This window comes from Molothrus aeneus, chromosome 6, assembly GCF_037042795.1.
Source record: "Molothrus aeneus isolate 106 chromosome 6, BPBGC_Maene_1.0, whole genome shotgun sequence".
Classification (NCBI taxonomy): domain Eukaryota; kingdom Metazoa; phylum Chordata; class Aves; order Passeriformes; family Icteridae; genus Molothrus; species Molothrus aeneus.
In genome coordinates, this window is record NC_089651.1 from 30,010,411 (window position 1) to 30,038,169 (window position 27,759).

The following is a 27,759-nucleotide window of genomic DNA, read 5'->3' on the forward strand; positions in this document are numbered from 1 at the left end:
CTCTATCTGGTCCTACCCTCTAGGAAAACAAAGACAGCAGTGGGTCAGCATGCAGTTTTAAAGATGGAGTAGTAGTTTTCAGCTGGGAGTGGGTAGCCTGGTCCTTTATTCCAAGTTAAAAACATGTATTTCCAAGTTTATGAATTTGGGAAAGGGAATTTGTTGGAGTTAGGAGAAGCATTCTTTGTGGGCCCTGATTAGGTTGTGATGTGACTTTGTAATGTCATTAGATTACCTAAATAATCCACTGAACTCCTGTGCTGCTTCTCTACCCTGTGTGAGATAACTTAAAGTGCATTTAGGTTACTGACTGGTGCAGCACAAAGGAGGAAGCAGGGGGTTTGATTTGGTGTGACCTGCTGTGAATCCAGGACCATACACTCACACTTTACTGGCAAAGAGGTTTGTGCCAGATGCTGATTCGAGGTGCATAGCATGCACAAGTGGATCGCTGCCAGTTGGAGAACTTGGCATCTGTGTTGCCAGTGGGTTACTCGAGACAGCACCACAGGTGATTCCTTCAAGAGGAAAGTCAGTCTGGGTGTATCGCTGCTGTGTTTAAAAATGGATGCTGAGACTCTTCAAGTAAAGGTATAAAGCAAATTTGCAAAGAATCTCTCATGCCCTAATTGGAAATGTAAATGCACCCTTAATGTTGGTTTGGTTTTTGCTGTTTTCTTTGGTCCTCTGGATCCATGGGATCTTCTTCTACTACATTAAGGGTGAGATAGAACAAATGCTCCTTCTGGGTAATGTTCTTTTGATTCTCTCTTTCATGAGCGTTATTTCTGCAACAGGAGTAAATGATAAGCTATAGCAGGGAAGTAAATTTAAAGGTGTATTTGTGAAGTGCCAATAGTTCATATAGAGGCTGTTTGAGAAAGCACAGCAAAATATTTTAAGTGAGTGTTCTAGTGATGTTGCCGATTAAAAGGATTCGAGGTGACTGGTAGACTCATTTTTTTTCCCTTTTTAAGAAACTTGAAAAGTAATAGAGATAAAGGCATGTTCTGCGTAGTGGATCACATGTACTCACAATTTTGTATTATATTTCTTTTTTTATTATTCTTCTTTCATAGCTTGAGCTAGAAAATTACCACCTGAAAAACTGTAATCAGAGACTGATGGAGCAAATTGAAGCTCTTCAGGATACATTGCAAGGTAAATGTGTTCAGCCTAGTAACCACCACAAGACTGGAAGTCACCATTCCTCGGTTGTATTCTTAAGTTTGTCAGAAATTCAAACTTGTGGCAGCAGGCAGTAGAGTTGCTCTGTTCCTTTGCCAGGTCCATTTTTAAAATGGGAAAAACATGCTTACCTGCCTTAACTCTTAATTTTTTTCCCACCAATTCACTGTAGACTCTTTTTTTTTTTTTTTTTGTTAGAATCTGCATTTGCCATAAGCCACTAAGCTCCTGAGTTGGAAGCATTCATTGAAATACATAGTAGAACTCTCCTTTCACTGATGTACTTCAGTGTATCTCCATGTGTGAATTATTCTTACCCCCACAGAACCTCTTCTGGTATGTGATCTGAGTAACTGAATGAGCCAAGGTAGCAGCTCTTTGGTCTGCCTTTAGGAGCTGGGTTTCTCTGTGCCATCAGGTTGGGTTGGAGAAAGCTGCTTATGGTGTTTTGGGTTTTTGCAGTTCTTTGGTGGCTGGATGGAAAACTTTCATCTCTAGGCTTAAATTCAGCACGTTTTGTTGTAATGTGCTTTGAAAAAGAAATTATCTCTTTTTTTTTTTTTTTTCATTTTTCTTTTTAAATGAGCTTGGTTTGGTCACAGTAAGATGAGCTAGTTTCCAGAACTTCACTGGGCATGTGGGGAGGGGACATTTATTTCCTGTGGAAGGCATTCCTATTACTCCACAGCAAGGGAATAGGGCAAAATTCTTTTTAAATCCCACCGCATTTCTAGTGAAATGCTTTATGACTGGGTTTCTCTCATCCCCTCTGGCTCTGACTGTTCACAAAAAGTGAATGCCTGGTAAGCTGCGTTAATAATCTGGTATTAAGTGTGCCCGGGATCCCAGCTCTCTGGACAGTAAACAGCACTGCCCTCTCCTCTTATCCATCACTAGTCTCAGTATGCCAGGCTGAAGTCAGAGGTCTCTGCAGAGAGACAAATCTCTTCTTCTTCTTAATCTCCTGTCACATCTAGGAAGCTGCAAAAATACCAGTAATGTTGAAATTTAATGGCATATTTTCAGTCTACACTAATGATTTACCTTAGGGTCAGGGGAAAATATGTGTCAGGATTTGTGTGTGCCATTGTTATGTGTTAGCTTTGCTAACATTCACTTCCTTGTGAATCAAGTGCCAAGGTCATGCTCTCATGATTGTCTTTTTCTCAGCTGTTTCCAGGAGCAGGTTTCATCCTCTTTACTGCCAACAGTTATTTATTCTGCTGTTTGCTCTTCCCTCTGTAACTTTGTGTCTTCAGTATGTTTCTATTTCCTTGTGAATCCCATGGGTGGTTAAGCAATACCCATGGAGTTTGCTGTTCAGGCAGCATTTTCAGCAATAGTTGTGCAGAGTCACGCTTGCCCATATTTTGCAATTTCCAAAGCATTTGGTTCTTTTTCAGTCAGGCTGAAATAAATATAAATACCAAGGTCAATCAAACATCCTCTGCCATTCCAAGTTTTATCCCTGCTTTCTTATATTCTAAAGCTGCTATTTGGTGGAAATTGTAGAACTGAGATAATCTTTAATAATAATGGAAAGGAAGAAAGTATAATAAGTGTACTAAGTAGAAAGGACAATCTAGTATCTATCTTTTATGTCATCCTCTAACATAGCAACTGAAAGGGCATGGAAAGAACTAAAAAAGAGAAGATTTTACAGCAAAACCATATAAGTAACTATTATAAAACTTCATGACATAAAGCACTGTGTGGGTCATATATCACAAAAGGATAACAAAAAGCTCTAGGGAAATTCTTGAAAAGTGAGTAAACCCCCCAGTTGCTGTGATGTTTAAGAAAGTCTCCATACCTTTGCTGGAAGCCCCATCTAGCCCCTGGGAATGCATGGAATCATACCAGATTTTTTGATGAGTTAAATCACTGTAGGTCCACTAAAGCCAAAAGCCATGCTAAGCAGTGTTCTGGCCACTTTGATGTATTTGACAAAACGTTGTGTGGATAGGTGCACTTCCTTCTCATGTTTTAAAGAGAGGAGGCATAATTATTTAGGTAAGAATAAAAACTCCTATATTGCATTAGACTGAAAGCTTGCCTAGGCCAGTATCCCAGATCCTGGTTGGCTGTTCACATTCCATGAAGGACCATACAAAATAATGCAAGCTGTCCTTCTCTCCATATACACTTCCAGCTTCTGCTCTGAGTAGTTTAGGAAGTTCCTAGGCCAGAACTCCTGTACTACCAATACATTAGTTTTTTCTAGCCTGTCTGCAGCATTCTGTTTGCTTTTTTGTCTGGGAAAAAACCTTTCTTCTGTAAATTTCAAACGTGCTGCCTAATTTCATTAGGAAGCCCTTAATTTCACTTTTGTCAGAAGCAATGATTAATCATTTCCTATTCATATCTTCTGTGCTAGTCCCACTTATAAATGTCTAGTACTTTGGTTATAACTGTCCCCAGCCATCTCCTTTCTGTTCTGTATAGTCCTAAATAGGCCAGGATGGTATTGAAATACAACTGAATGTACACTAGGAAGCAACACTGAAGACATCAAAGCGTTTCAATGCCTTAACCATATGTTCTCCTTCCTTGTAGATATGACCAGCATTCCTCCCTTTGAATCTCTTTGGAGCTGTGATTCCCTGAAGCCCCAAACATCAGAAGCCTCTTTTGCTGAGAAGATAGAGGAGAAATCTGTGCTCCTTGCACCTAGTTTCAGAGATGTGTGTCAGACAGGACCTTCCAAACATGTCCTCTCTTCAAGAAACATAGTCCTTGCCAATGACACCTTTACTGAGAATGGAGAGGATAAATCTCCGCTTTCCCAGAGCATGCTGAAGCTCATGTCTGACCCATCAAGCTGGAATCTCTCCACAGAGAGAAATGTGTTTCCAACTGTAAGTTCTGAACATGGTTTAGGGTGCTCTGGTCCCATATCACTGGACCCTCCAGCTGAAACCACAAGAATTCTTGAGGCTTTGACCTTCCAATCATCTCTGGAAGGAAACTGTAGTGCTGTGAGCACCTTGCAACAAGTGGGTTTGGATAGCACCTGCTTCTCTGATGATCTGAGTGCCAGATTCCATTCCCACCAGCTGGACTCCTCTTCCTCAGCAGAAATTATGAGCATGCTTGAGGGACATCTCCAAACTGCTGAGCCACCTCTGGTTGTGTCAACATCAGCTGTTACAGCACATTCCTTCTTTCCAGGCAGGGACTGCAGCCTTGGCAGTAGTATGACGTTTCCAAAAATACGAACACCCAATACACCAAGAGACAGTATCCAGCTAGCCAAGAGACATCACAGCCAACCACAGTCAGGGGCTAATTCTTTCCATCGTGTAATGCACTTAGAGACTAACACTTTCCAGCCCATAACAGACCCTCCAGTCAGCTCTGGGCACGTGGAGGAGACAGACATTGATGACGATGGAGTAATGGAGAAGATGGAGACAGAATGTGGCCTGCTGAGGGGAGAAGCTGCAGCGTGTGAGGGAATGTACCACTCACCTGCAGAGCAGAGAGAAGCTGTGAGTTCTGAGTCTGGCACACTTGACCCGGGGTGTAAACCTCCCACACCACCGCTGCACCGATTCCCATCGTGGGTAAGAAATGCATGGACAACAGTATGAGAATGCCGCTTATCTTTGTGCCCAATAGTTAGGCTACTACACTTCTTGTGCTCAAGGAATTGTTACCTGTGGGTATCACAGGTTGCATTCCTGAGCCACCAAGTCAGACTGTTCCACATCATGGGGCATGCTGGTTCTGTTGACAATTTTTTTCTTTTATCTTTATAAGAGGAAAAAGATCTGTTGAAAAAAAACAGTATATAAGAATCATAGGAATAAAAGTGAAAGTCAAAATTTACTGCATTGTGGTTTGGGTCATCAAAAGTTAATCCTTAGTTCTTTTGTCATGTGTTTAAGATAGAAAAATGAATCATAAATGCAGTGGACCAGACCAGATAGCTCCAAAGTGAGAAAAAGCCATGGATACTAGAATAGATACATAGATTGGATCTCAGCATTCCTATCTCATGGTATGCTCCTCCTGTTAGGATAGTTTTGTGAAAACCTTTGGTAAAGTGAATATGCATGTCCTGTCATTTTTTCTTACAGTTACTTGTGAGATCAGATAGAGGAATTGTTTTTTTAGTCCTAGAATTGTTTAGGATGTAAAATGCAGCTTCTCCTCATCCACTGAGCAGGTCACTTGTCATAGAAAGAGATCAGGTTGGTCAAGCAGGACCTGCCTTTCACAAACCCATGCTATCTGGGCCTGGTTCCCTGGTTGTCCTGCATGTGTTGTGTGATGGTGCTCAGGATGGTTTGCTCCATGAGCTGCCCCAGCACCAAGGTCAGTATGACAGGCCTGTATTTCCCAGGTCCCCCTCTGGCCCTTGTAGATGGTGCCCCCTTTGCCAGGTTCCCGTCACCTGGGACCTCCCTGGGTGACCAGGGCTGCAGGTGACAGCAGATGGGCAGTGGCTCAGTGAGCTCTTCCAACAGCTCCCTCGGGACCCTTGGGTGGATCCTACCTGGCCCTGGAGACCTGTGTGTGTCTAGGTGGCAAAGCAGGTCACTGGGCATTACCCCTTGGGTTATGGGGTCTTCATTCTGCTCCCCATCCATGTCTTCCAGATCAGGGGGCTGGCTGCTTGGAGAGCAGCTGGTTTTTCCATCAGACTGAACAAAGAAGGCATTGAGTACCTCTGCCTTTTCCTCATCCTTTCTCACTGTTTCCCACTCATATCCAATAAAAGATGGAGATTCTCTTTTTTTTTTTTTCCTCATGTATTTATGGAAGTCTTTTCTTGTCTTTTATTGCAGTAGCCAGGTGAAAATCTAGTTGGGCTTTGGTCCTCCTAATTTTTTGCCTGCATAACTTCCTGGTGTGTTTGTAGCCCTCCTGAGTCACCCGTCCCTTCATCCAAAGATCACAAACTTTGAGTTCAGCCAAAGCTCTCTAATCAGACATGCTGGTCTTCCTCATTGTCTCATCTATCAACACATGCGGATGATCTGCTCCTGCACCTTAAAGATTTCCTTCTTGAAGGATGTTCAGTCTTGCTGGATTCTTTGTCCATCAGAACTGACTCCCAAGGGGCTCCCATCAACCAGGTTCCTAAACAGGCCAAACTGACAAACCTGGTGGAAATCAGTGTAGTATCAAAAGAAGCAATTCTGGTTTTATTTACTTTTTTAAAGGCATGGACCAACAAATGATTTATTGAAACTGCAAAGTTAAGCACTCATTGTTAATTCTTATGTCTTATAATTTTTTTTTGTGTGCTTGACTTTGCAGTCTTAGGTTCTTTCATGTATATGTATTATGTGTGTTATTTCCCAGTGAATTTTGGTTGTATGCTTTAAGGAGCACCGAGAGGTTTCCTAGCTTTGGGGTTTATCCATTTCACATTAGTTGATGTTGTAGTCATAACACTGCATCTAGATACAGACTTGGGTTCCCCCTCTGGAATTTTTATCAATTCATGAAGCACTTGGAGATCCTTTGAACTGAAAGCTCTGTATGTTGTTGTAACTGAGACACAGGCTTATTGAGATCATTCCAGGCATTTCTTTCATTCCCTTATTACAGAATGGGCATCCTTTGCAGCTGATAACTCAATGAATTGTTCTGGTATAGGGCTGTTCTTAATTCTTTTTAATGCATCGTTTATAATTTGGAAAAATCCCATCTCCTTCCAAGCTGTGATACAGTAATTTATTGATAATTGTCTGTAAGTGTTCCAGTGTGTGGATGTCACCTCTGTAGCTGGGAATTAGCACACAGTAAGATGCTTCCATTAATGGTCATTCACACAACATATGGTGGAATTCAGCTATCTTTGTTAGAGAGCTCCTCCCTCTGCCCAAAGGTGTGACTGTGGTGTGATTCTGTGACATGGGCATTTCTGTTGGTAAGAATTACCTTTTTGCCTGATCACTGTTGTTCATGGTATTATTGTTCCAGGAGAGCCGAATCTATGCCGTGGCCAAGTCTGGCATGAGGCTGTCTGAAGTGGCCATGGTGAATGATACTTCCAGCTGCTGTAAGTTCTGGACTAGATCCATCCTTAAAGGGAGTTCATGGTGACAGTGTGGGACCTGAGCTTCTGGCTGTCTGTTTCTTCATCTCCTTGCCTGTTTTCAAAGTAAATTTGACCTAATAGATAGCCTCGATAAAGGAAGGGAGGAGGATATATCTGATTTTGGGGATGGTTGGTGCGGGGCTGTTTGTGCCTCCACATTCAGGGACATCTTCAGGGATTCTATTATCTCTTCCATCAATTTTGCAGCCAGTCTTCTGCCTCTGCATGTCTGTGGCCTGTTTTTACTCTTCACCATGATTTTGCCTGTTAGGGCTTTTTTCTGTTTATACAGGGTACACCAGTTTGCCATTGTACCATGGGGAGCACAGGGTGGGTAAGGTGTCTCACAGGCTAAATGGCGGGAACATTGCAGTTCTCTCTCTGGGAATTGTATAGAATTAATAATGCATCTCCTGGCCTTTCTGAAGCCAGACTGTCCAGGATGGCAGTTCTCCATGTGCTTCTCCATTAAAACCTCCTCCTTTTCACCAGTTTGTATTATGTGCTCTCTTGCTTTCTCTTTGAATTTCCCCAGTTTCCAATTTCTCATGTTCAACTTCTGGGCCATTCACCTATCTCATCTACAGAAATGTCACAGTGCCAGTCTACACTACGCTGAAAGGGGTAAGGGGTCACCTCACTTTTCCTGTTGTGGAAAGCATGGTCCAGATCTGCTAGTATCTTGAGACAAAACAGGATGGAACTGTGCAGTGAAGGAAAGAAAATTAGAGAATGTCAGGAAGTACTGGACATCAAAAGAATGCAGAAAGAGTAGCAAATGTTAAATATATTTAAGAACACAGAACATTGCAACAAGTTTTGGTCCAGGAAGTTGCAGTGTGCACTATGAAACCTAGAGGTGACAGTTGGTGTAGCCTAAGGAATGAGATGGAACATAAGGGTTGTGGAAGAGTAGGAGGGTCTAACCAGAGGATACCCAAACAGATCAGACTAGAGAGTCCAACTTGGAAGTTCTCAGACTAGAAGGGGAGGAACTGAGGAACCCTGGGGCAGAAGTGGGCAAGGCAGTGTGGAAATGAAGGGCATGGGTTGCTCTGTCTCCTGATTGAAGGGGGATTGTCCTGGGGAAACTCTTCTCTCACACACTAACCATACAGGTCTGTTTTCCAGAAAGCCACACAGATCAGCAATGTGCCTTTCTTAGATGAGTCTTCAGGCTCTGATGATGACTGTGGCTCCCATGCCAGTTTCAGGACTTCTGCTGCTGGATCTGAGAACAGGAAAGCTAGCATGCCAGGCAGCCCTCGGGCCGTGAAGAGAGGTAAAATGGGGGTATCGCTCCTGGGCAGGATGAACTCTGTCATCAGAGCCAAGATGCCCTGAGCTGCATCATCAGTGACCCACAAATGCTCAGCCAGAGTGTTGCTTACAAGGAGTTCTCCCAGAATGCGTGCAGACATCAACAGTAGAAACAGTAGAAATCTGTTCTTGTAGGTAATTTTTACTGCTGATAGAGTTCCATTCAGGCAATTGCTAAGCTAAGACTGTGGGAAGGATTGCCCTCCCAAATTCATCACATATCTAGTCATCCATACCTTTGCGGTGGCTTCTCCTTGGAAGCAAGCTGATACTGACACAGTACAGAAAATGCTTTTTTGTCTTTGTCATTGACTGGTAATTTCTTGACCAGTAAGTACATCTCACCTATCTTTGAGAGCTATCAGGTACTTTGAGTCCTGATTAGGACTATTGTTCTTTCCTGCTGGCAGGACTAAACTGGAATGGAAGTTGAATGGAATTTTTGTTACCAAAGAGACAATGTGAAATACAACTCTATTTTAGAAACAACCAAATTTTGTTGGTTGTCTCTAAAATAGAGTTGTATTTCATGTAGTCTTAACTTCTGTTGTGACGCATTGGCAGATGTGCCTGTGCATTGCCATGTACCTGTGGTAAAAGATTCACAGAAAGCAAAGCCCTATTGCTAGTGAAGAAGACTTTTCCTTAGCTGAAATCAGAGGGGGTTGAGGCTTTATAATGGATGTCCCCAGATGAAAAAAAGCTGTCTCTCCTTCAGATGACAAGTTTATTGATTTTTTTTTATATATATTTTAATTTTTTTAATGGTTTTATTCAGCAATAAATTTATTTCACTGTCAGTATCCAAAACTCACTTTTTACTACTTGTCTTCCTAGGGAAATAAAAAGAGGCCTCAGAAGTCATGTTAGTGGGGTTTGAGTTTCCAAAGTCTGTTCTTCTTGAACCAAAAGAAAAGGCTTAATGGTGAATGCAGAAATGTTTTTGGAGTGTACAATATTCAGTGCATGCTTTTGTCTAGCCATGACTCTCATTCCTTCCTTTATTTTGAGCAGGTGTATCTGTGTCCTCAATGAGCTCTGAGAGTGACTATGCCATCCCTCCTGATGCCTACTCCTTGGATGGTGACTATTCAGAGCCAGAGCTCAAGCTACAGCGAACATCTTCCTATTCCACTGATGGTGGAATCTGCTCTGTAAGGCTTGCACTGGATCTGCTGTGTTACACTTGCACAGGGGTGCAAACAGAGCCTTGGCCTTAAAAGAGAATAGTGTAACTACAGGATTTTGAGTAATCCCCCTGCAGAGTGAAGCTGTAACAGACTGGGCTATTGGTCCAGCTGATTGGTATCAAAAGACACCATCTGGTGCTTCAAAAGAAGGGGTAATTTCTTTATGTGGTTAGGTAAAAGTATAAGCATCAAGGGTGTATGACCTATATTGATTTCCTGTAGTTGTATTCTACTTTAATGATGGCCTTACACTTTTGGGGCAAAATAAATTTGGAAATTCAGAGGAAGGAAGGAGGAAGGAAAGAAACCTCACAACAGGCAGCATTAAAGTCTGTACTCTTCAATATAAGAGATCAAACAGACAAGGAGCCGGAGTCTAATCATGGTGTAGAGACAGCCTTCTTGATCTCAAGGAATCTCACTTTTATTTGGAAAATCAGTGCCTCAATAGGAAGAGAAATAAGTTTACAGAGCATCAAACAATCAGTGAAATGATCTTTGAGGGCTGCTATTAAACAAAGCAGAAAATTATGGGAGATGCAGCAAATGGCTGGGCTTGATTTCAGCACACTTTCATTTGTATTTTGAGAGGTGCAAGATGACCTCCTCTCCCCTTTCCTCTGTCCTCCAGGAACCCATGGAGAAATCAGGCTACTTGCTGAAAATGGGCAGCCAGGTAAAGATGTGGAAAAGACGATGGTTTGTTCTCAGAAACAGACAAATCATGTACTACAAGTCCCCGGTAAGTCACTGGGATATATTTCGTCCCCTCTAGAGGCACAGAGAAATTTAGGATACTAAAAAAACCCACTTTTGGTTAGACATGTCACTATTTTGAAAAGCATTACCAACATTAGAATGATTCACTATATGCATCAAATGAAGAACAAAGTTGTTATTAATAAACTTGTCATTTAACAAGTGTCTAGTTGAATCTTGAAAACTTCTGAAGGTGGAAATTCAGCCGCTGTCTTGGTACCTATTGTATGTTGTACTGCCTTCCCACTTAGTAAGGGTTTGGTTTGTTGGTGTTTGTTTGGGCTTGCTTTTGTTTTATTGATCATGATGGCCAATCTGAACTCCATAAGACAGCATTTATTAGCACTGCTCTTGTTATATTGTCTGCCACTATTGAGGAGACTTTTGCAATGGGATCACACAGTCTCATATTTCACCTGGCAGCCTTAGGCTGTCCTTTCTAGCTAATGAATGCAAACTCCAACCTGTACGTGCATATTATGCTGTATTTAAGTAATCTAAGACCCATCTGAGGTTTCCTACTGAAAAAATTGTTTGCTTTTCTTTCCTCAGAGTGATGTTATCCGCAAACCTCAAGGGCAGCTGGAACTGAATTCTTCATGCCAAATTGTCAGGGGTGAAGGGTCCCAAACATTCCAGGTAGGTGTTGCTTTTTTATCCTGCACATAACCATGCACTCAGCAGCTGGGTGAGTGAGTACTTAATTCAGACTGAATGGTACTGTGTGTCTCAACTGATATGAGCTAACTTTATCTAGTCTCTGTTTCCTGGTACAAAACAGGCAGTTAGTCTAATTAATAATGAGGAAAGAGCTAAATTGTAACCCAAATACACCCTTTTGAAACTGAAAGAAATCTGCATTTATATTTGTCCTGTTTTACATCATAATGCTTTCCCGTTTTTTTTTTTTTTGCAGGAGTTAGCACTTGAAATCTGTGGGGGAAAATGATTCTTACAACAATTAAAACCAGCTAGTACCTAAGATCTTTCTGAGAGACTTCTCTCACAAGATATCAAGCCTGACTTTACATGCCTGGAGGCATGTAAAGAAACATCTGAATAGTTGATTCCTTTTAGAAATTGACTTCTAAATTATTAGAAGTTAGCCCATAACTGGGTTCACTTTTAAGTTATTATTGACTTAATTAGAAAGGCAGCATTAAAGTTTTTTCATACTTTGAAAGGTACATGGCCTGGCTTGTGAGCTACCTTTGGCCCTTATGGAACTCAAGTTGCTAAGGCCTAATACTATTAGATTTATAGCATCTTTCCTCTCAGTCACAGGGTAATGAAGGCAAAACACAATACAAAGTGAAGGCAGCAAACCCCCACATTTCACCTTTAAAATGAAAAACTAGCAGCAGCACTGAGAAACAAGAAAGGATGAGAGAGGACACAAAGCCACAGCAAGAAAGCTTATGGGAATTTGATTCATCTGAGTTTCACTTTTTTCATTTGGGCTTTAAGGATTAGCACCTTTTTTCTCACCCTCAAAAAAATCTCTCCTGAATGACCAAAAACTCTTTATGGGATAAAGAAACTCAGCAACTAAAGAGAAGATTTTTAGATGTGCAGCTATGTACTTTCTCACTCACTTTCCTTCCAGCTTGTGACAGAAAAGAGAACCTACTTCCTGACAGCAGACTCTCCCAACATCCTGGAGGAATGGATTCATGTCCTGCAGAGTATCCTGAGAGTACAAGTGAGCGGTCCTGTTGGTGTTCCTCACAGTGATGCTAAACCTACTGTGAAAGGCTGGCTCACTAAGGTAAAATATTTCATACTTTGTTTAGCTCAGAATTGACAGTGTGCCAGTTTCTTGTTTTGCACAGCAAATGTGAGCAAAAAATTAGTATTTTACTCTCTGTAAGAGTAGGGAAAGAAGGAAAAGTGGCTGTAGATTTCTGTATTTCAGAGTGAAACATTTATATAAGTGATAAAGGATGGGACAAACAAGGCTACTGAAAGGTACTGACTGATAAGTAGTAAGTAATAACAAATATCTAGCTTATGTATGCTTTTCTTCAGCGGAATTCACAGCATGTCACAGTAAAAAAGTCAACACTCTTGAGTGTCACATTTAATTGATCTTTAACTTGGTGATATAGGAGAGTTTAAAAAAATGGCTTGTGTGGTTCTAGGTTAGCACTTAGTTCTGTCATAATAGTCTGTAGGTACTTTAGTACAAAGTACAATGGCAGAAAATGCTTATTCTTTATATAATTTCCATTGATTACTTGCATTTGACATTGCAAGTTACTGTGAATATTTTAATGTAATTATTGTCAGGTTCTAAGATGGCTAAAGACAACTTGGATCTGAAGGTTATTCATTGCAGTAGGAAACAGCTGTCTAGACTATAGTTTGACTGGTCTTTTCTTGCTGAGATGAGCTGATTTGTTTTTATAATCTTTAAAAGGTCATCCTTAATATTATCTTTCAGTATACAGAGTTAAAAGTTACTATGAATGAGTAAAACACTTCACAAAATCTTAGACCCATTCTCATAGCGCTCATGTCCCATGTTCTTGGGTGGGATGTACTTGCCTGTTGTTGGAGGGGGTGCCCTGTATGTTTTGAGAAGTGCTTATGTTAGCATAAAACAAAAAATATATGCAAAGTATTAAGGGAGAGTTGAATAGAAAGTTGAAGTCCTAGAAAGTCATTCTGGCAATACTGCTGATAATAAAAGCATGGATGTGTTTGTCCTCCTTACAGGTCAAGCACGGTCACTCTAAGCTGGTCTGGTGTGCACTGATTGGAAAAACTTTCTACTACTATCGAAATCATGAAGATAGGGTAATTCCTTTTTCTCCTTTTATTCCCAGACCCTCCTTTCCCATTTCTTTTGAAGCTTTCTTTACTGTGCTTTACTGCTTCTGTGTCTCAGGTGTCTTTCTTGATGGTACTTCTCTTCCAACAGGATCTGTTCCACAAAGAGAATCAATATTTCTCTGATTTTATTTTTTTAAGCTTAAATGACAGCAGACTTAAAAGGCAAGTGATTGCTCTTTCTCAGATCACTGTACATCTTGTTCCTCACTTGCTCCATTTAGTCTTGTGTAGCCCTCTGAGCAGACTTTTATACAGCAGCTGATAGATCCCACATTATTGTCATGAGAACAGATATCATCGACATTCTGGGAAGAGGGTGGTAATCAGTGTAATGTGCTTCCATTTCTGGACACCTCGCTCAATAGTCCATTACTTTGCCTTGGTGACATCAAACCCCAAGTTTTAGAATATCAAACAGTGGTGTGACTCATATTTTGGATTAACCTCCAGAGTTAGCACAGAAGATATCTTCTTTTTTGTCTGAATCTAACTACTTATGAAATTTTCAAAGTATTTCTTTTCCAGTAGCAAGCAGAAAGTCTAACCAGGGTCAGAAAACAGTGGCTCAAGATACTAAGCAACTGACCCTCAAGTGCAATGGGAAGAAAGCAGTATCTTATGGGAAAAAAATATTTCTCTTTGCATTGTCTCATTCTAACCTGTAGATGCTTTCTCAAGAAAAATAAAATTAGTGATACACTTTGTAAGTACCTTATGAAAGAAGAGATTCTTTAGAAGTGCAAGATTACATTAGCTAAACATTGAATTATTTATTCCTTCCATTTTACAGAACTGTCAGCATTTTCACTTGGCTTTTTTTTCGCAGTGTTCCTGGTCCATACTGGGAGATGAGTTACACTTATCTAATGTGCTTCTGCTCCTCATAGTGTCCTTTAGGACATCTGCCTCTGCGTGAGTCCAAGGTGGAAGAAGTAGACCGTTCCTGTGACTCTGATGAAGATTATGAAACTACTGGTGGAGGACTTCTCTCATCCCACTGTACACTGGTGATTCACCCACAGGACCAGAGTCCCACATATTTACTTATCCGCACCAAACAGGAGAAGGTAAAAAAAGCAGTCTTTTTTTGGAGAGCAAGAGTCTTTTGGTAAATGGGCCCTACAGGCTTAACCTGTTTGTAGAAAACAGGCCTGAATTGACCCCTCCTGTTCTCATCCTTATGCCTAGAACACCTGGCTGTACCATCTGACCGTTGCAGCTGGTAGCAGTAATGCCACAGTGGGCACATCTTATGAACAACTCATTGGAAAACTATTGGATGCAGAGGGAGACCCTAGTAAGTAAGCACCACAAACTCTTCCATGGTAGCAAAGCATAAGGAAGAATAATTTCAATTCCCAGTTTAATACAGTCAAAGGTGAGGGAAGGAGATTCCCAGTAGTACATCATATGGTCTCTTGTTCTCAGACAAGTCCACCACATTGTCACATCATTTATCAAAGCCTCTGAAATGTCTGTAACAGTAATTCAAATCAAAATAAAGAACTGGTGCTTTAAATTTTTTCCTGTCTTTGTTGGTCTTGATTTTCCTTTCCAGGAAATCTTGACCATACAAACATGTGCTCTTTTATTTAAATACACTCAAACACATTTGCCCTCCCATCTGTTTCTCTGTCTGCACATATAAACCTTTACACATATATCCATCCTCATCTTTGATACCTGCTCATGCATTTTGTTTATGCACCATGTTCTCAAATATGTATTAACATTTGCATTCATACCTAAAACTCTTTTCTTGCACTCTCATATATTCTGGCCCCATACGTGAACCTTGCTTCCTGTTGAATAGAGATTTACACTAACAAAGACCCCCATTGCAGGCAGCTGCCCCGGCAGGGTTTGAACACACACCTGGGCAGCTTCTCACCAGAATCCATCTGACAGGAAACTCTGATGTAGCAGGACTGAGGATACCAGTACTTCTTTCTGCTGATGGTTAATGTTGCTGGTGACTCCTTATCCATGGTGGGCTTTGCTGAAATCAGTGAAGTATCACCAAAGATAATGTGGCCTAGTGCAGTGCTACTTCCTCTGGTGCTTTGCCATCTCAGGAAGGCTCCTTGTCAACATAGACACTATTCTCTCTCTCCTGTTTCTGACACTGCCTGTTTTTGCCCATCTGCTACCTCAGATTCTCCTCTGTGGAAGCATCCTATGTTGTGCTACAGTAAAGATGGGTTGCACACATCCCTCACTACTCTGCCATCAGAGGCTCTACAGACTGAAGCCCTGAAACTTTTTAAGGTATTTAAAGGGGCATTGCATGGTTTTCAGTTATTTTGCTGTGTTGATGGGGCAGTAACATTGTTTGGTCATGTTGTACAACGTTTATTGTCACTGTGGGTTGCTTTAGACAGGCTTGCTGGTTCATCTAATTACCAGAGAACTGTTGGATTTTAAGTGACATTCATTCTTTGGAGATTTAACTTCTCTTGTGCAGAATGTGGGCTTAGGAGTAATGCTCCTCACAGACTTTATGCTTCAAAGTTAGCTTTGTTCTTCTTTTTCCTCTCCAATGGTTGGATTGAAGGAAACAGAAACAATTCATTGGCAAATTCAGTTGTCTCAGTAAGACCAGTGGTGAAGCTGCTGGAGATGCACTCTCCAAGTATAAGATCAAGAATGAGACTGGACAGTGTGAACAAGATAAAAGACAGGCATGGAAGGCAGGAAGCATATTTTGCCCTCAATTCTTTTGCTGACTTGTAAGTTCCTTAGACTGGGGGAGGTTGAGTAAATTTCATAGTTGCCATAACTAAGGAAGGAGGAATAGGAATTGAGTATTGACTCTCTTCCCTCCTCTCAAGGTTATTTATTACTGTCTGTAAGGTAATAAATACATCTGGTGAACCTGGCCTGGAAAGTACCAGAGAAAAGTTGCTGTATTTGTGGCATTGACTAATTTCTACTCTTTCACAGTCCTGTCAGCTGTTCATCAATGTTCCTGTGGAGGCATCCTCTATTGATTACCATGTGTCACTTGCCCAGACAGCACTGCAGGTGTGCTTGACACATACTGAGCTGCAGAATGAAATTTACTGTCAGCTTGTTAAACAGACCAGCTGCCGACAACCCCAGAACCACTCAGTCATTCAGGTCAGTTCCTTTTTATTTAGTGCCACTCTGCAAAAACTTTCCATTTAATCCCATGGTTTTAATTACTAGGTATTGGACTGGTTCTCCTAAAATAGTGCTTATGTTAAAGGTGTGCTGGGGGAAAGAGAATCTCAGCACTGATCTGCAAAGAAGAACACTAAGAATATAGCTACTTGAAAAATAAATTTTAGTTTAAATTTTACTGTTTACCACTTGCAAATAGTCTATTCAGACCATATTCAGAATCAAAGTTCATAGTTTATGTTGTCTTGCTATAATTGTCGCATGGTATTAAGTTTGTTTTGCATTTTAGATAATCAACAGCATACAAGTCATGAATATTACTATTAAACATGAAATCTGAATCTTGCACTGTAATTATTAGGTAAAAAATTAATAAGTTACAGCATGAATGTAAATACGCAATTACAATATTCCCAGCTCAAATGAGACATTAAAATCAGGTTGAATAATAATGGATCTAATTTGAAATAAAATTTCCAATGCTTTTTTGATTATGATTTTCTGTTACATAGTATTAATTTAAGTCTTAATTGTTGACTCAGTTGTAGTTACACTAAAATTTTCAGAAGTCAAATGTTCAGAAGTAGCCAATGATATAGAGCTCTTCTCAGAGTCCAGACTGAGCTACTGAAGAGCAGTCTGACCACTACTGCCTCTGAAACATCTTGAACTACACATCCAGAAAGGGTCACTCCAAAAAGCACTAGTCACTGGCCATCATTTTGGCTGTAGTAGTCTGTGAAAGACAACAGGTAAGAAGTACAGAGCAAGAGTGATTTCCAGTTTTGCTTTCACAGTGCTGGCAGCTCCTGGCTTTATGTGCTCCTCTATTTCTGCCTCAACATCACTTCCTCTGGTACATCAAACAGCACTTGCAGCGACATGCAGACCCCAGGTAAGGACTGCAACAGCTTTTCGTTCTGCTCAGCTGACTGCCTCTTGCACCACTGCAGATAAAAAGGGGAGCAATTCTGGAACACACACCTACAAATATATATTGAGAGGGAGATCAGAAGGTTCCCAGTAGAATAAAGCTGTGCCACTTTGACCATTCACATTAATATGTCATTTAGATGAAGCTAGTTCACAAAACTGAGTGACCTATACTAGCAGAAGAACTTTTTGTAGATATAACTGGAGCTACGTTGGGAAGTTTTTGCTTATGCAGCTACTTTCTTTTATTGACAGAAAGACAGACCAAAGTAATTACTTGGAATGAATTACTTAAATTTTAGGTGATTACAGTCTGCTGTCAGGTTAGCAGGCAAAGTGACAGAACAAAAGTGAGGCATAAAACATCTCAGGGAACTGTAAAAAGTTAAGAAAAACAAACAAACCTGAAACATGTGCTAGTAGTGTTTTCTCTTACTTCTTTTGTGTGTAACTATGGTAACAGCCAGAAGTTGTTATCCATTGTTCATGCTGTGCTCTTTGTTTGTTTCCATGGTGATCTGGTCTTCAGTATATCTCACTGTGTCCTTAGTGGGGAGGTCAGAGCCAGAGATGTTTAGTTGTCTCTTGCAAAAATACACTGTTTTAAGACAAAAGTAAAAGAGTAAAAGTAAAAAATCCTGTCAAACAAATATTCAATTAATAAGCCTAAATCTGCCATTGAACTCAAGCTAAAAGTCTCCTGACACTGCAAAGGAAATGTGTACTCCTATCAAGTATTTAATTTTCTTAATGTTGCCTCATATTTGCTATTTCTTCTCAAAAGCAAAAATACAGGTATTGGGCACTCCACAGTGTTCAGGTTCTCTTTCCATTTGCTAAGACAACATGTTAGGGATCTTTTGTCTAGTACTAGGAACCATCTCTTCAAACTTGTGCATTATCAGCTCCCAGACAGGCCCATTTGTCCCACTAGTGGAGATGCTCTGCTGTTGGAGACTGTTGAATTTCATAAGGATTTGCTGGGCTGTGTGAAACTGATTTATTACATCAGCTTCAAGCTCTACTGTGCTGATGGTCTGCCCAAAAGCAACTTTGTGAACAAATATACGTCAAGCAGAAACAAAGAGTAAATTTATTTATATGATCCAGCTATGAAGCCATTAGGGGTAGACAAAACCCAGAAATTACACCAAAAAAGGCCTATGTTCACCTGTCTTTTAGCTTAGATTTGGAGCAGTTGCTAAATGGGATTTAGCATGGCTCCTTCTCCCTAGCTCTAGGAATACTTACCTCTCTTTGGATGGAGTAGATCCAGCTGTTTGTTAAGTAGATATACTTTCCTTGTTTCACACAGCAAGCAAGACACTAGAATGTTTACACTGCATAATGCATATGGTCTAGATCTATTCTAGGTGTTAAAAGATCTTAATTAGAATAATTATAGATCTTAATTCTAAGTATTGTTTTTGTGAAAAGTGATTCAGCATACATGTCCAGTCTCTTAAGAGAGGAGGAAAAGTGGGGCAGAGAGTTCTAAGTGAGAAGTCACAGGGCTCAGGAGCATCTGGAAACCAGACATAACAGCTTCTTGATGAAGCAAGATTATCTATCTGAATATTGTCTGAGTTCATTACTGGGGAGGTGAGAAATATATTGCTATAGTGAAAAACCAGAACTCTGGACTTCCATGTTGCTTGTAGGGATTTAATTGTAATCATGTCCTGAGCCCCTGAAGACATCTTGAGTGGAATTATTTTCCCCTGGAAAGTGATAGCACAGTTACAAATCCATACAAATACTTCAATTTCAGAACTTACTGAGTATATATATTCCTAACATTTTTGTGCAAAGTGCAGTTGACCGTTCCTGCTTGACTTTGGAGACACTTACATCCTTTAGATGCTGTTCAATGGAGCACTGTCTTCAGTAGACAGTAAATTGATCATCTTCCTAACTATCCCTATCCTGTATTGAACTGTCAACAAATCTAAGCTTGCTTGGAATCTCTGTCAAGTGTTTTGGTTGGCAGATAGGGTTAATGGAAACTTACAATTTGTACAACTGTGTAAATTAATAAACACAGCTTGTAATGCATCAGTCTCACAGGATTATACAACTCAACATTTACCAGGACTTGACACAATAGTAATTAAATTCCACTGGCATGACAGCAAGTTTGAGGGTGAATTGATCTTGACTTGACAGATGCTATGATGGCAACAGGGTACAGAAGAGGGTATGTGTCCAGTCCACATAGAAGCAGGGAATACTCTTGTGTTTCCTAGAAATTCCATTGTCTGCCTTAGTTTTACAGATCCTTGGAGCTCAGGTTTGTGTTGTAGCTTTTCACTTGAGCTGTTAGTCTGTTGAGATGAACACTGGATCTGCATAGAGGCATATCTTTGCTGGAGCAAAGGCCTGAGGGAGGAATGCGTTGCCATGGCATGGGAATTGAAGAGGACATGGCACTTGGAGTATGTTTGTGGTTTTCTCCCCCTCTCTGCCTAGGAGTGAGATAGGCAAGTATGCCATCTACTGCCAGAGATCTGTAGACCGCACAGTGCAGGCTGGAGAGCGGGAAGCCAAGCCCTCCCGGATGGAGATCGTGTCCATCCTCCTGAGAAATCCCTACCACCACTCACTCCCCTTCAGCATCCCAGTGCACTTCATGAATGGAACGTACCAGGTGAGCCACCACAGCTGCCTTTCTGCTGGGCACTGGAGGACTGCACCATAACCTGCCTCCTTCGTGTGTGTGGGTGGCACCATGGTATTTATATGCATATCTTCAGTATACATACTGGGAGATAAACACTGCTTCTCCTCCTTGCTGCTTTAGCTGATTCTCCCCAAAAGTGAAAGGAATTCACCCCTAGCTCTACAGATCTTAGGAAGAAAAGGTAGCTGAAAAAAAGGGAGAGATGTTGGAAGTGTCTCAATATGGGAAAGAATGTGATACAAAGGGAGACAATACACAGGTGTTGTCACTGGAGCTGGCAGTTCATCCTGAGATGCTAATCCATATGAAACCACCTTCATTAGTTGTGATACCCATCAGTAGTCACAATCCTTGTGTCCTCAGTTAAGTCCTCTTTCATTGCAGGTTGTAGGTTTTGATGGTTCCTCAACTGTTGATGAGTTCATCCAGAGACTGAACCAGGAAACAGGAATGAGGAAGCCATCCCATATGGGATTTTCTCTGTTCACAGATGATCCTTCTGGCAGGAATTTGGAACATTGTTTGCCTGGCAATATGAAGGTATTTATTTTTCGCCTCTGCTACCTTTAGTATACATCTTTGAAGGACTGCCAAATGATTAATAAATCTTTCTTAATTAATTAAGATCAAATAAGCTTGGGTATTGTCTATCTAGATTCATATTCTCAGGTGAGATATTAATTCCTGCACTTGGGTCACAACAATCCCATGCAGCCCTACAGGCTGAGGGAATAGTGGATGGAAAGCTGCTGAGAGGAAAAGGACCTGGGGGTCTTGGTCAGCAGCCATCTGAACATGATCTAACAGTGTGCCCAGGTGGCCAAGAAGGCCAATGACATCCTGGCCTGTAGCAGTGAAGCCAGCAGGAGCAGGGAAGGGACTGTCTCCCTGTACTCAGCACTGGTTTTAGGGCCTTCACAATAAGAAAGACATTGAGGTGCTGGAGCAGGTCCAGAGAAGGGCAGCAAAGCTGGTGAAGGTCTGGAGAGTCTGATGAGGAGCAGCTGAAGGAGCTGAGGTTCTTTAGCCTGGAGAAAAGGAGGCTCAGGGGCCTCCTTTAAGAAAGGGCCTTCACAATAAGAAAGACATTGAGGTGCTGGAGCAGGTCCAGAGAAGGGCAGAAAAGCTGGTGAAGGTCTGGAGAGTCTGATGAGGAGCAGCTGAAGGAGCTGAGGTTCTTTAGCCTGGAGAAAAGGAGGCTCAGGGGGATCTTATTGCTCTCTACAACTGCCTGAAAGGAGGCTGTAGCCAGGTGGGAGTTGGTTTCTTCTCCCAAGTAACAAATGACAGGATAAGAGGAAGCAGCCCAGAGTTGCACCAGGGGAGGTTTAGAATGACTATTAGGCAAAATGACTTTGCTGAAAGAGTTTCTCAAGCATTGGAACAGGCTGCCTGGGGAAGTAGTGGAGTCACTGCCCCTGGAGGTATTTAAAAGATCTGTAAATGTGTCACTTGGGGACATGGTTTAGTGGTAGACTTGGTAGTGCTGGTTTGATGATTAGGCTTGCTGATCTTAAAGGTCTTTTTCAAACTAAATGACTCTATAATTAGCTAGCCTAATCTAATATAGTTCTTAATAGAAATATCTATTTTAGTAGGTGATAAATTGGTCAATTTTTAAAAAGTCTAACTCAAATTTTAGTACATATTAAAGTTTAATTTGTCTTCACTACAAAATTGAAACATGCCTGAGCTAGGCCAGCTATGATCAGATATCACAACTGACATTAAATGTGACACTCCTAATTGAGACAAAATTGTTAGGCTGTGAATCTTTTGGCATGTCTGTATAAATTCCATCTGTTGGATTATGAAGTATCTCCTCGCTGTCTCCAGATAACTCAGGCTTTCATTGTTGATAAGCGTACAGAGGGGAGAAAGCTTGACTGAGTATGGCTTCACTGTAAGAGTGTTGTGCCCTAGATCATGGGAAGAAGAAGGCAGATAAAAGTGTTAGCACCTGTGACTTTCATATGGAGATTTTTACCCATGCTGCAGCTGAATGACTGCCTTAAATGAGCAGGCTGGCTGCCATGAATGAGACCCATCAGATTTTGGTACAAATCTGTGAGAATAACTTGTAATACAGCATTAATGGAGGAATAGTTGTAGTGCAACTTCAAAGAGGTCCTGATAACTGTAGGGAACTTAAAGAATCAATTTTACACAGTGTAAAATTTCACATTAAGCAACAGAGGAAGAAGACACCAATAACTTTGAAGTAGATGGTTTGAAGGAAAACTACCACAGACGATGCCAAATTATATCATTTGTTTTCATGGCCTGATATAGATCAGGTAATCTGGAGCTTTGCTGGTAATTGGACTATCTGGAGAGATGAAGTATCAGAGTAAACAAAGGAGCTTGAAACAATCAAGGGCTTTGCCTTGGCAAGTAAATAATAACCAGTAAATCTCAGTAGCTTACGAGAGGTTTAGAGATCTGATTATGTATTTCATGTGGCTTCTTAAGTTCACATTCCTTTCATAGAGATGCCATCAAAAGAGAAGTAGGGGCCTTCATTCGACCACTTGAAAAAGAGCTAGAATAACCAGGAGAAGCTGAATGGAAGAAAAAACCAAACAAACAGAAACCATGTTATTATGAAAAATGTCTGAGTTACAAAGTTGGACTCTAGGACCAAATGTTCCCAAAATTTGGACAGACACATCCAAGGGTTTGGTACAGCCATGCACATTCTGCTTCTGTTCAGAGGACATTAGTGCTTTAGTTTGGCTCAAGAGGGGACTTGGAAGTAAACCTACCAATCATTCCTATTAACCATGCTTTGACTCACATTAAGGAGTAATCTGAGAGCATGAAATTGATTTTTTTTACATGAAACACGAACTGAAGATGTCATCCAACATAGTAGAGGACTTTGAGGTCACTCGGACTACTAGTGTGGGCATGGGGACTTAGGAACGGGAGTTTCTCTGGGCAGATCTGTTCCTCCTGAGCTTTGCTACTTGCTAACATGGACATAGCCACGAGAATTACTACCAGACCAGAATTCATGTGTGCCCCTGCAAGTTAGAGCTGGAGTTTTCAGTTGGAATGCTTTAATTTTTACATACTGTGCAAAGGATGTGTTTTGTCACTTTGAGCTGTGTTTATGCTGATCCAGTCTGTCTCTTTATCTTCTTTTCACAATATTTTATTCACTTGCTTTCCCCTCAAGCCTTAGCTATATATTTCACCTAAGTTTGTGTCTCCTCTCTCCTTGATATTTTTTAAAGATTTGTGATGTCATTTCTAAATGGGAACAAGCCTTAAAAGAATTGCATCCTGGGAAATATGAAGGTGGCACAAGAATTGTAAAGTTGACCTACAAGAACAGGTACTGTTCTCTGTTGGGTGGCCTTGCTACTGCTGTTAATTAAACATTCTAGACTGCATATATCTATGTAAATGACCAGCACCATTGGTACTAAAACTATTTTAGCTAAGATGCAGTTAAATCCTACAGGAGATGTGATGGGTTTTGTCTGTTGCATTTACAAAAGCATATGACCTAGGGGTAAAACCCAAACCACTTTGCAATAGCAGAATAGACTTAAAAATAGTTAACAACTAGCTGTAGCACAATAAGGCATCCTTGGCACAATTTCATTTGCCTAGATCCTAAAACACAGTTGAAGAATATGTGTTAGTTGAGAGGAAGAGAGACCTAGAGGAAAAATCACTAATGAAAACAAGTATGCCACAACTTGCAATTAAGTGAACAATCACAAAGAGGGAAAAGATACAAGAACGATGTTCTAAATCATATGAGCTGTAGAAGAGATATGTAGTAGCAGTGTCCAAACTTTATAAAGAAAAAACGTCAAAAATAAGATGATGAAAGATGGTAGAGAAGGGAAGTAAAAGACAAAGATCTAAATGAAAAATTGGAACAAGGTAATCACTTATAATACAGGTAGGAATTCTGAATTACAGTAAATCAAGAGCTGTATGAGAACAAGGAATGAATTCTCTTTGCAGGCAAAACAAAGGCTGCCCCAAAACTGAACAGAGAGTTCAGTATTGAACATATGAAGATTTTATTGACTGTAACGGTGGAAACAAGCTTCTATCAACTTTGTTAGTTGGTATAATAGAGCTGAAAGCAGAAGTTACTGCTTTTGACCCAGAAGGTTGTATTTGTTTCAGGAGTGAAATTTTGCAGTATTATTTTGTTGAGCTGGAATGTGCATAGGCTAGACAGCAAGGATGTTTTGATATGGTCTTTCCAAGGCTGGACTGTTCTAACACCAAGGACTCTGATAAGACATTTGTAAGGTCAATATGGTCCTAAGAGTGTAGTTAATCTCAAAGAGACATAAAAATAAATAAACTGATCCACTGGAATGAATATCTCATGTAGTGGAATTTATAGCCATAGATGCAGCTTGAAATTAATATATGAATTAGTTGCTGTGGACTGTAAGTATGAGGAGTGGTTCTGGGAAGCATTCCCCAAGCTGGTGTCTTCAACCTCAACTAGTAATCTTGCTATACCACTTCAAAAAAATTCCAAGTGTTGATGGAATACAAAACAATAGCTTTGATTTACTAGCATGTTTCCTTGAACAAAGTCTGCTAATTTGGTCTCCTATGTCCTGCTGAAGCAAACTGAGGCATTTTTTAATAAGCCTTCAGTGTAAGTGGTCAAATCCAAGCTGGCAAGTCTACAAGGCTGCCTCGGAGAAGCTTATACATGTAGAGGAGAGGTAGTTCTCTTTTCTGTGATAAGCAGAGAAGGCCGTAATTTAAATATTGCCTATCTGTGCTTGATTGCGATGAATGGACACTGACTTATCTGTGTTTAATAAGGGTTCACTGTCTAGAAGTGGCTGGTTTACTGAATTCAAATAGCTTCCTAAGCTAGAATGCATGTTTTGAGCCTCCTTGCTCAAATCTTGTTCATAAGGGAAGCACCTCAGCTTCCAAATCTGTCCAGTACCCCCTCAGTGGAAAAAAAAAACAAACAAAACAAACCACACTTTTATTTTGCCTCACCTTGATTTAAGTTCCCAGCTGTACTTCCTGTTCACAGTATCTTTTTACCTTCACAATCCTCCCTATTTTTTAGACTGTATTTCCGGAGCCAGGCCAAAGGTGAGACAGACCGTGAGCGGTTGCTACTGGCCTTCCAAGTGAGCAATGAAATAGCCAATGGAAGGTTTCCTGTTAATAAGGAATTAGCTCTGGAAATGGTGGCTCTAATGGCTCAGGTGAGTATGGCAGAAATCCTCTCTTTTGTCCTCCTTCATCTATACACTATGTTTGACTAAGCAGCTCCCTTTTACATCAAAGGCACATCAAACATACAGTGTGATTTGTCAAGCAAACACACCATCAGATGAACCATGACAGATCCATTATAGTAGCATACCTATAGCTGTAGGGAAATTTGCTTTAGCTGTGCCTCTCCTTTCCCTCTCAAGAAAAATATTGGAAAAAACAGAGTGAGGCTGAACCATCACTGGACCTGCTCCAATTAGTACCTTAGCAGAGATAGGGAAATAGTACCACCACTAGAATTCCATTAATAGTAAAAAATTCCCCTCTTACACTGCCAATACCCTCTTACTCAGGAGGAGCATCTTCTAAGATCCTCTATTAGGTCTCCAGGCTTGCATTTGGTATTTTACCACATAAAACACATGTTGTGGGTTGTGGGCATGATAAGCAGTATAATAGTATAATAATTTTTACTGACCTGAAACTGAGTGTTGTATTTGTTAAAACAGTGTAAACTGAGGTAAAGAAGTGGGGGATGTGGTCCAAACTATTTACAAATATGCTGTTCTTTTAATTGGCCAATTGAGAATAAATCCCCAAAGCCTGGAAGTTTATACAGATGTGTGTCCTCACAACACATACCTGGCTGAGATCATGTTCCATTCTCTTAGATCAGTAGCTAATTCCTTGGGCAGTCATGTCCTCAGTGGTTACTCTTCTGTATGCATTTGCTCTGGTTAATGCTGTAGACAACATTCCCCAGCTGTGTCTTTTTGCATGCCTAATAAACACAGTAGTTTATCAGTATGGGAATTCATGGAATGTTTTACTGCATTAAGGACCTCATAGTTCTGTTGCCCTATAAACTATAATGTTGTCTTAGGTGGAATATGGGGATTTGGATCGACCAGGATCTTCAAGTCCTGGGGGACCATCACAATTGAAAATGCAGCATCTTCTCCACCAGGTTTTAGATAAATTCTACCCCAAACACTACAAGCAAAACATTACTCCTGAACAGCTCAGGTAAGCTGTTGGTTCTTCAATATTTTGTATTGAAATCAGCTTTTGCTTGCCAAATTGCCTTTACATTTAAGAAGTTTCAAGGAGCCCTGTCAAGATTATTGATGTAGAAATGCAAACAAAACAAAAGTGTCAGGAAAAGGCTCCCTTAAAAGAAAAAGCAATATAAAAAGAGACAAATCACCAACTAGTTTTGCCATAGACAAGAAGTTTAGGCCTTTTACTTCCAAATTAGGCATCTCAGTTTCAGAAAACTAACCCAAGCCTGAGATGAATTCTGAGTTTTATGTTTTACACTTCCCCCAAGTGAATCCAGATGCCTAACATTTTCAATAAGCCATAAAGCCAGCTTACATGGGTTGCTTTAGGCCATGCAGTAATTCTGGTAGGACATATTTTGGCAGGGTTTTTTTATGTTTTGACTTAGACAATGCAGAGAGCTCAAATACAAAATTCAGATGTTGCCACAGATCTCAGATCTATCTGATTTAAAGTGAGAGAATGTTCTTCCTACAGACCGTAAACTACTTAGGGATGCAGTGGTGGAAGTAACACAGTTACCTCCTTTTGGAAGCAAATTCCATCTGCATGTAGCAAGGTAGCTGCCAAACCATCCCTAGTGAGCCAAATCAAGAGTAAGTTAATACATATTGCCACTCCTTATAAAGCATACTACAGGCAAGGTATGAGGAAGGTAAGCAAGTATGTGGAAGTAGAGAAAAGCTAAAATAAATTCAGGTTGTAGAACTGATAGTGCTAACAGCCCCATCTGTAAGTGCTGTGTAGAATAACCTTTTTGGAGTGAAGAAGTACATTTATTAACTGTTCCAAGTTTACATATCTTTCCTTGGAAGACATTAGTAAGTAATACTGTCTTGTGTCTTGGATTCCTAAAGGCAACTGACAGACAGGCTGGTGACAAAGTGGATGGTGCTGCAGGGATGCTCTCCACCAGAATGCATTCGAATTTATTTGACGGTGGCCCGTAAATGGCCTCTCTTTGGAACCAAAATATTTGCTGCTAAGGTAACTGGAGCACACGTTTTTCTGTTTCCAAGAGTGAATTATCTGAGAAGAGACATACCTACAGCCTCTGGTAACACGAGTTGAAAATGCTTTTATTTCAGAAAGGGAAAAAATCAAACAATTCTGTTCTGAATGAGCAGCCCTGGTACCATATAGGTTGAAAAAGAAGACAAGTATATTCTAAGCACTAGGGGTTGCTAGTGTTCAGTAAATAAATACTGAAGGTTCCCTGGTTGTGTCAGTTGATCATGGTGCAGAGCACTTATTACCTGTCCAAGCCTTGCCAAAGCTTTCTGAGGCAGCAGTTTTCCTGGACATCAAGGCTGCAATGGTAGTTTAAAAATTAACATTTACATACCACAGTGGGGGAGGAAGGGAAG

The 27,759-nt window shown here is 40.6% G+C and overlaps 1 protein-coding gene across 1 annotated transcript in view; it reads left to right on the forward strand.

Annotated features, from left to right (window-relative positions):
• PLEKHH1 (pleckstrin homology, MyTH4 and FERM domain containing H1) overlaps nucleotides 1-27,759 on the forward strand; it is a 45,234-nt gene that overhangs the window by 12,482 nt on the left and 4,993 nt on the right. The window contains exons 5-25 of the mRNA XM_066552890.1: nucleotides 1,080-1,161; nucleotides 3,745-4,754; nucleotides 7,126-7,204; nucleotides 7,779-7,867; nucleotides 8,375-8,525; nucleotides 9,578-9,717; nucleotides 10,385-10,495; nucleotides 11,065-11,151; nucleotides 12,119-12,280; nucleotides 13,231-13,311; nucleotides 14,235-14,414; nucleotides 14,536-14,644; nucleotides 15,503-15,615; nucleotides 16,291-16,467; nucleotides 17,289-17,386; nucleotides 19,894-20,071; nucleotides 20,489-20,644; nucleotides 23,344-23,444; nucleotides 25,179-25,320; nucleotides 26,214-26,356; nucleotides 27,250-27,379. Coding sequence (XP_066408987.1) covers nucleotides 1,080-1,161; nucleotides 3,745-4,754; nucleotides 7,126-7,204; nucleotides 7,779-7,867; nucleotides 8,375-8,525; nucleotides 9,578-9,717; nucleotides 10,385-10,495; nucleotides 11,065-11,151; nucleotides 12,119-12,280; nucleotides 13,231-13,311; nucleotides 14,235-14,414; nucleotides 14,536-14,644; nucleotides 15,503-15,615; nucleotides 16,291-16,467; nucleotides 17,289-17,386; nucleotides 19,894-20,071; nucleotides 20,489-20,644; nucleotides 23,344-23,444; nucleotides 25,179-25,320; nucleotides 26,214-26,356; nucleotides 27,250-27,379 — 3,519 coding nt within the window. The remainder of the gene's footprint in view (nucleotides 1-1,079; nucleotides 1,162-3,744; nucleotides 4,755-7,125; nucleotides 7,205-7,778; nucleotides 7,868-8,374; nucleotides 8,526-9,577; nucleotides 9,718-10,384; nucleotides 10,496-11,064; nucleotides 11,152-12,118; nucleotides 12,281-13,230; nucleotides 13,312-14,234; nucleotides 14,415-14,535; nucleotides 14,645-15,502; nucleotides 15,616-16,290; nucleotides 16,468-17,288; nucleotides 17,387-19,893; nucleotides 20,072-20,488; nucleotides 20,645-23,343; nucleotides 23,445-25,178; nucleotides 25,321-26,213; nucleotides 26,357-27,249; nucleotides 27,380-27,759) is intronic.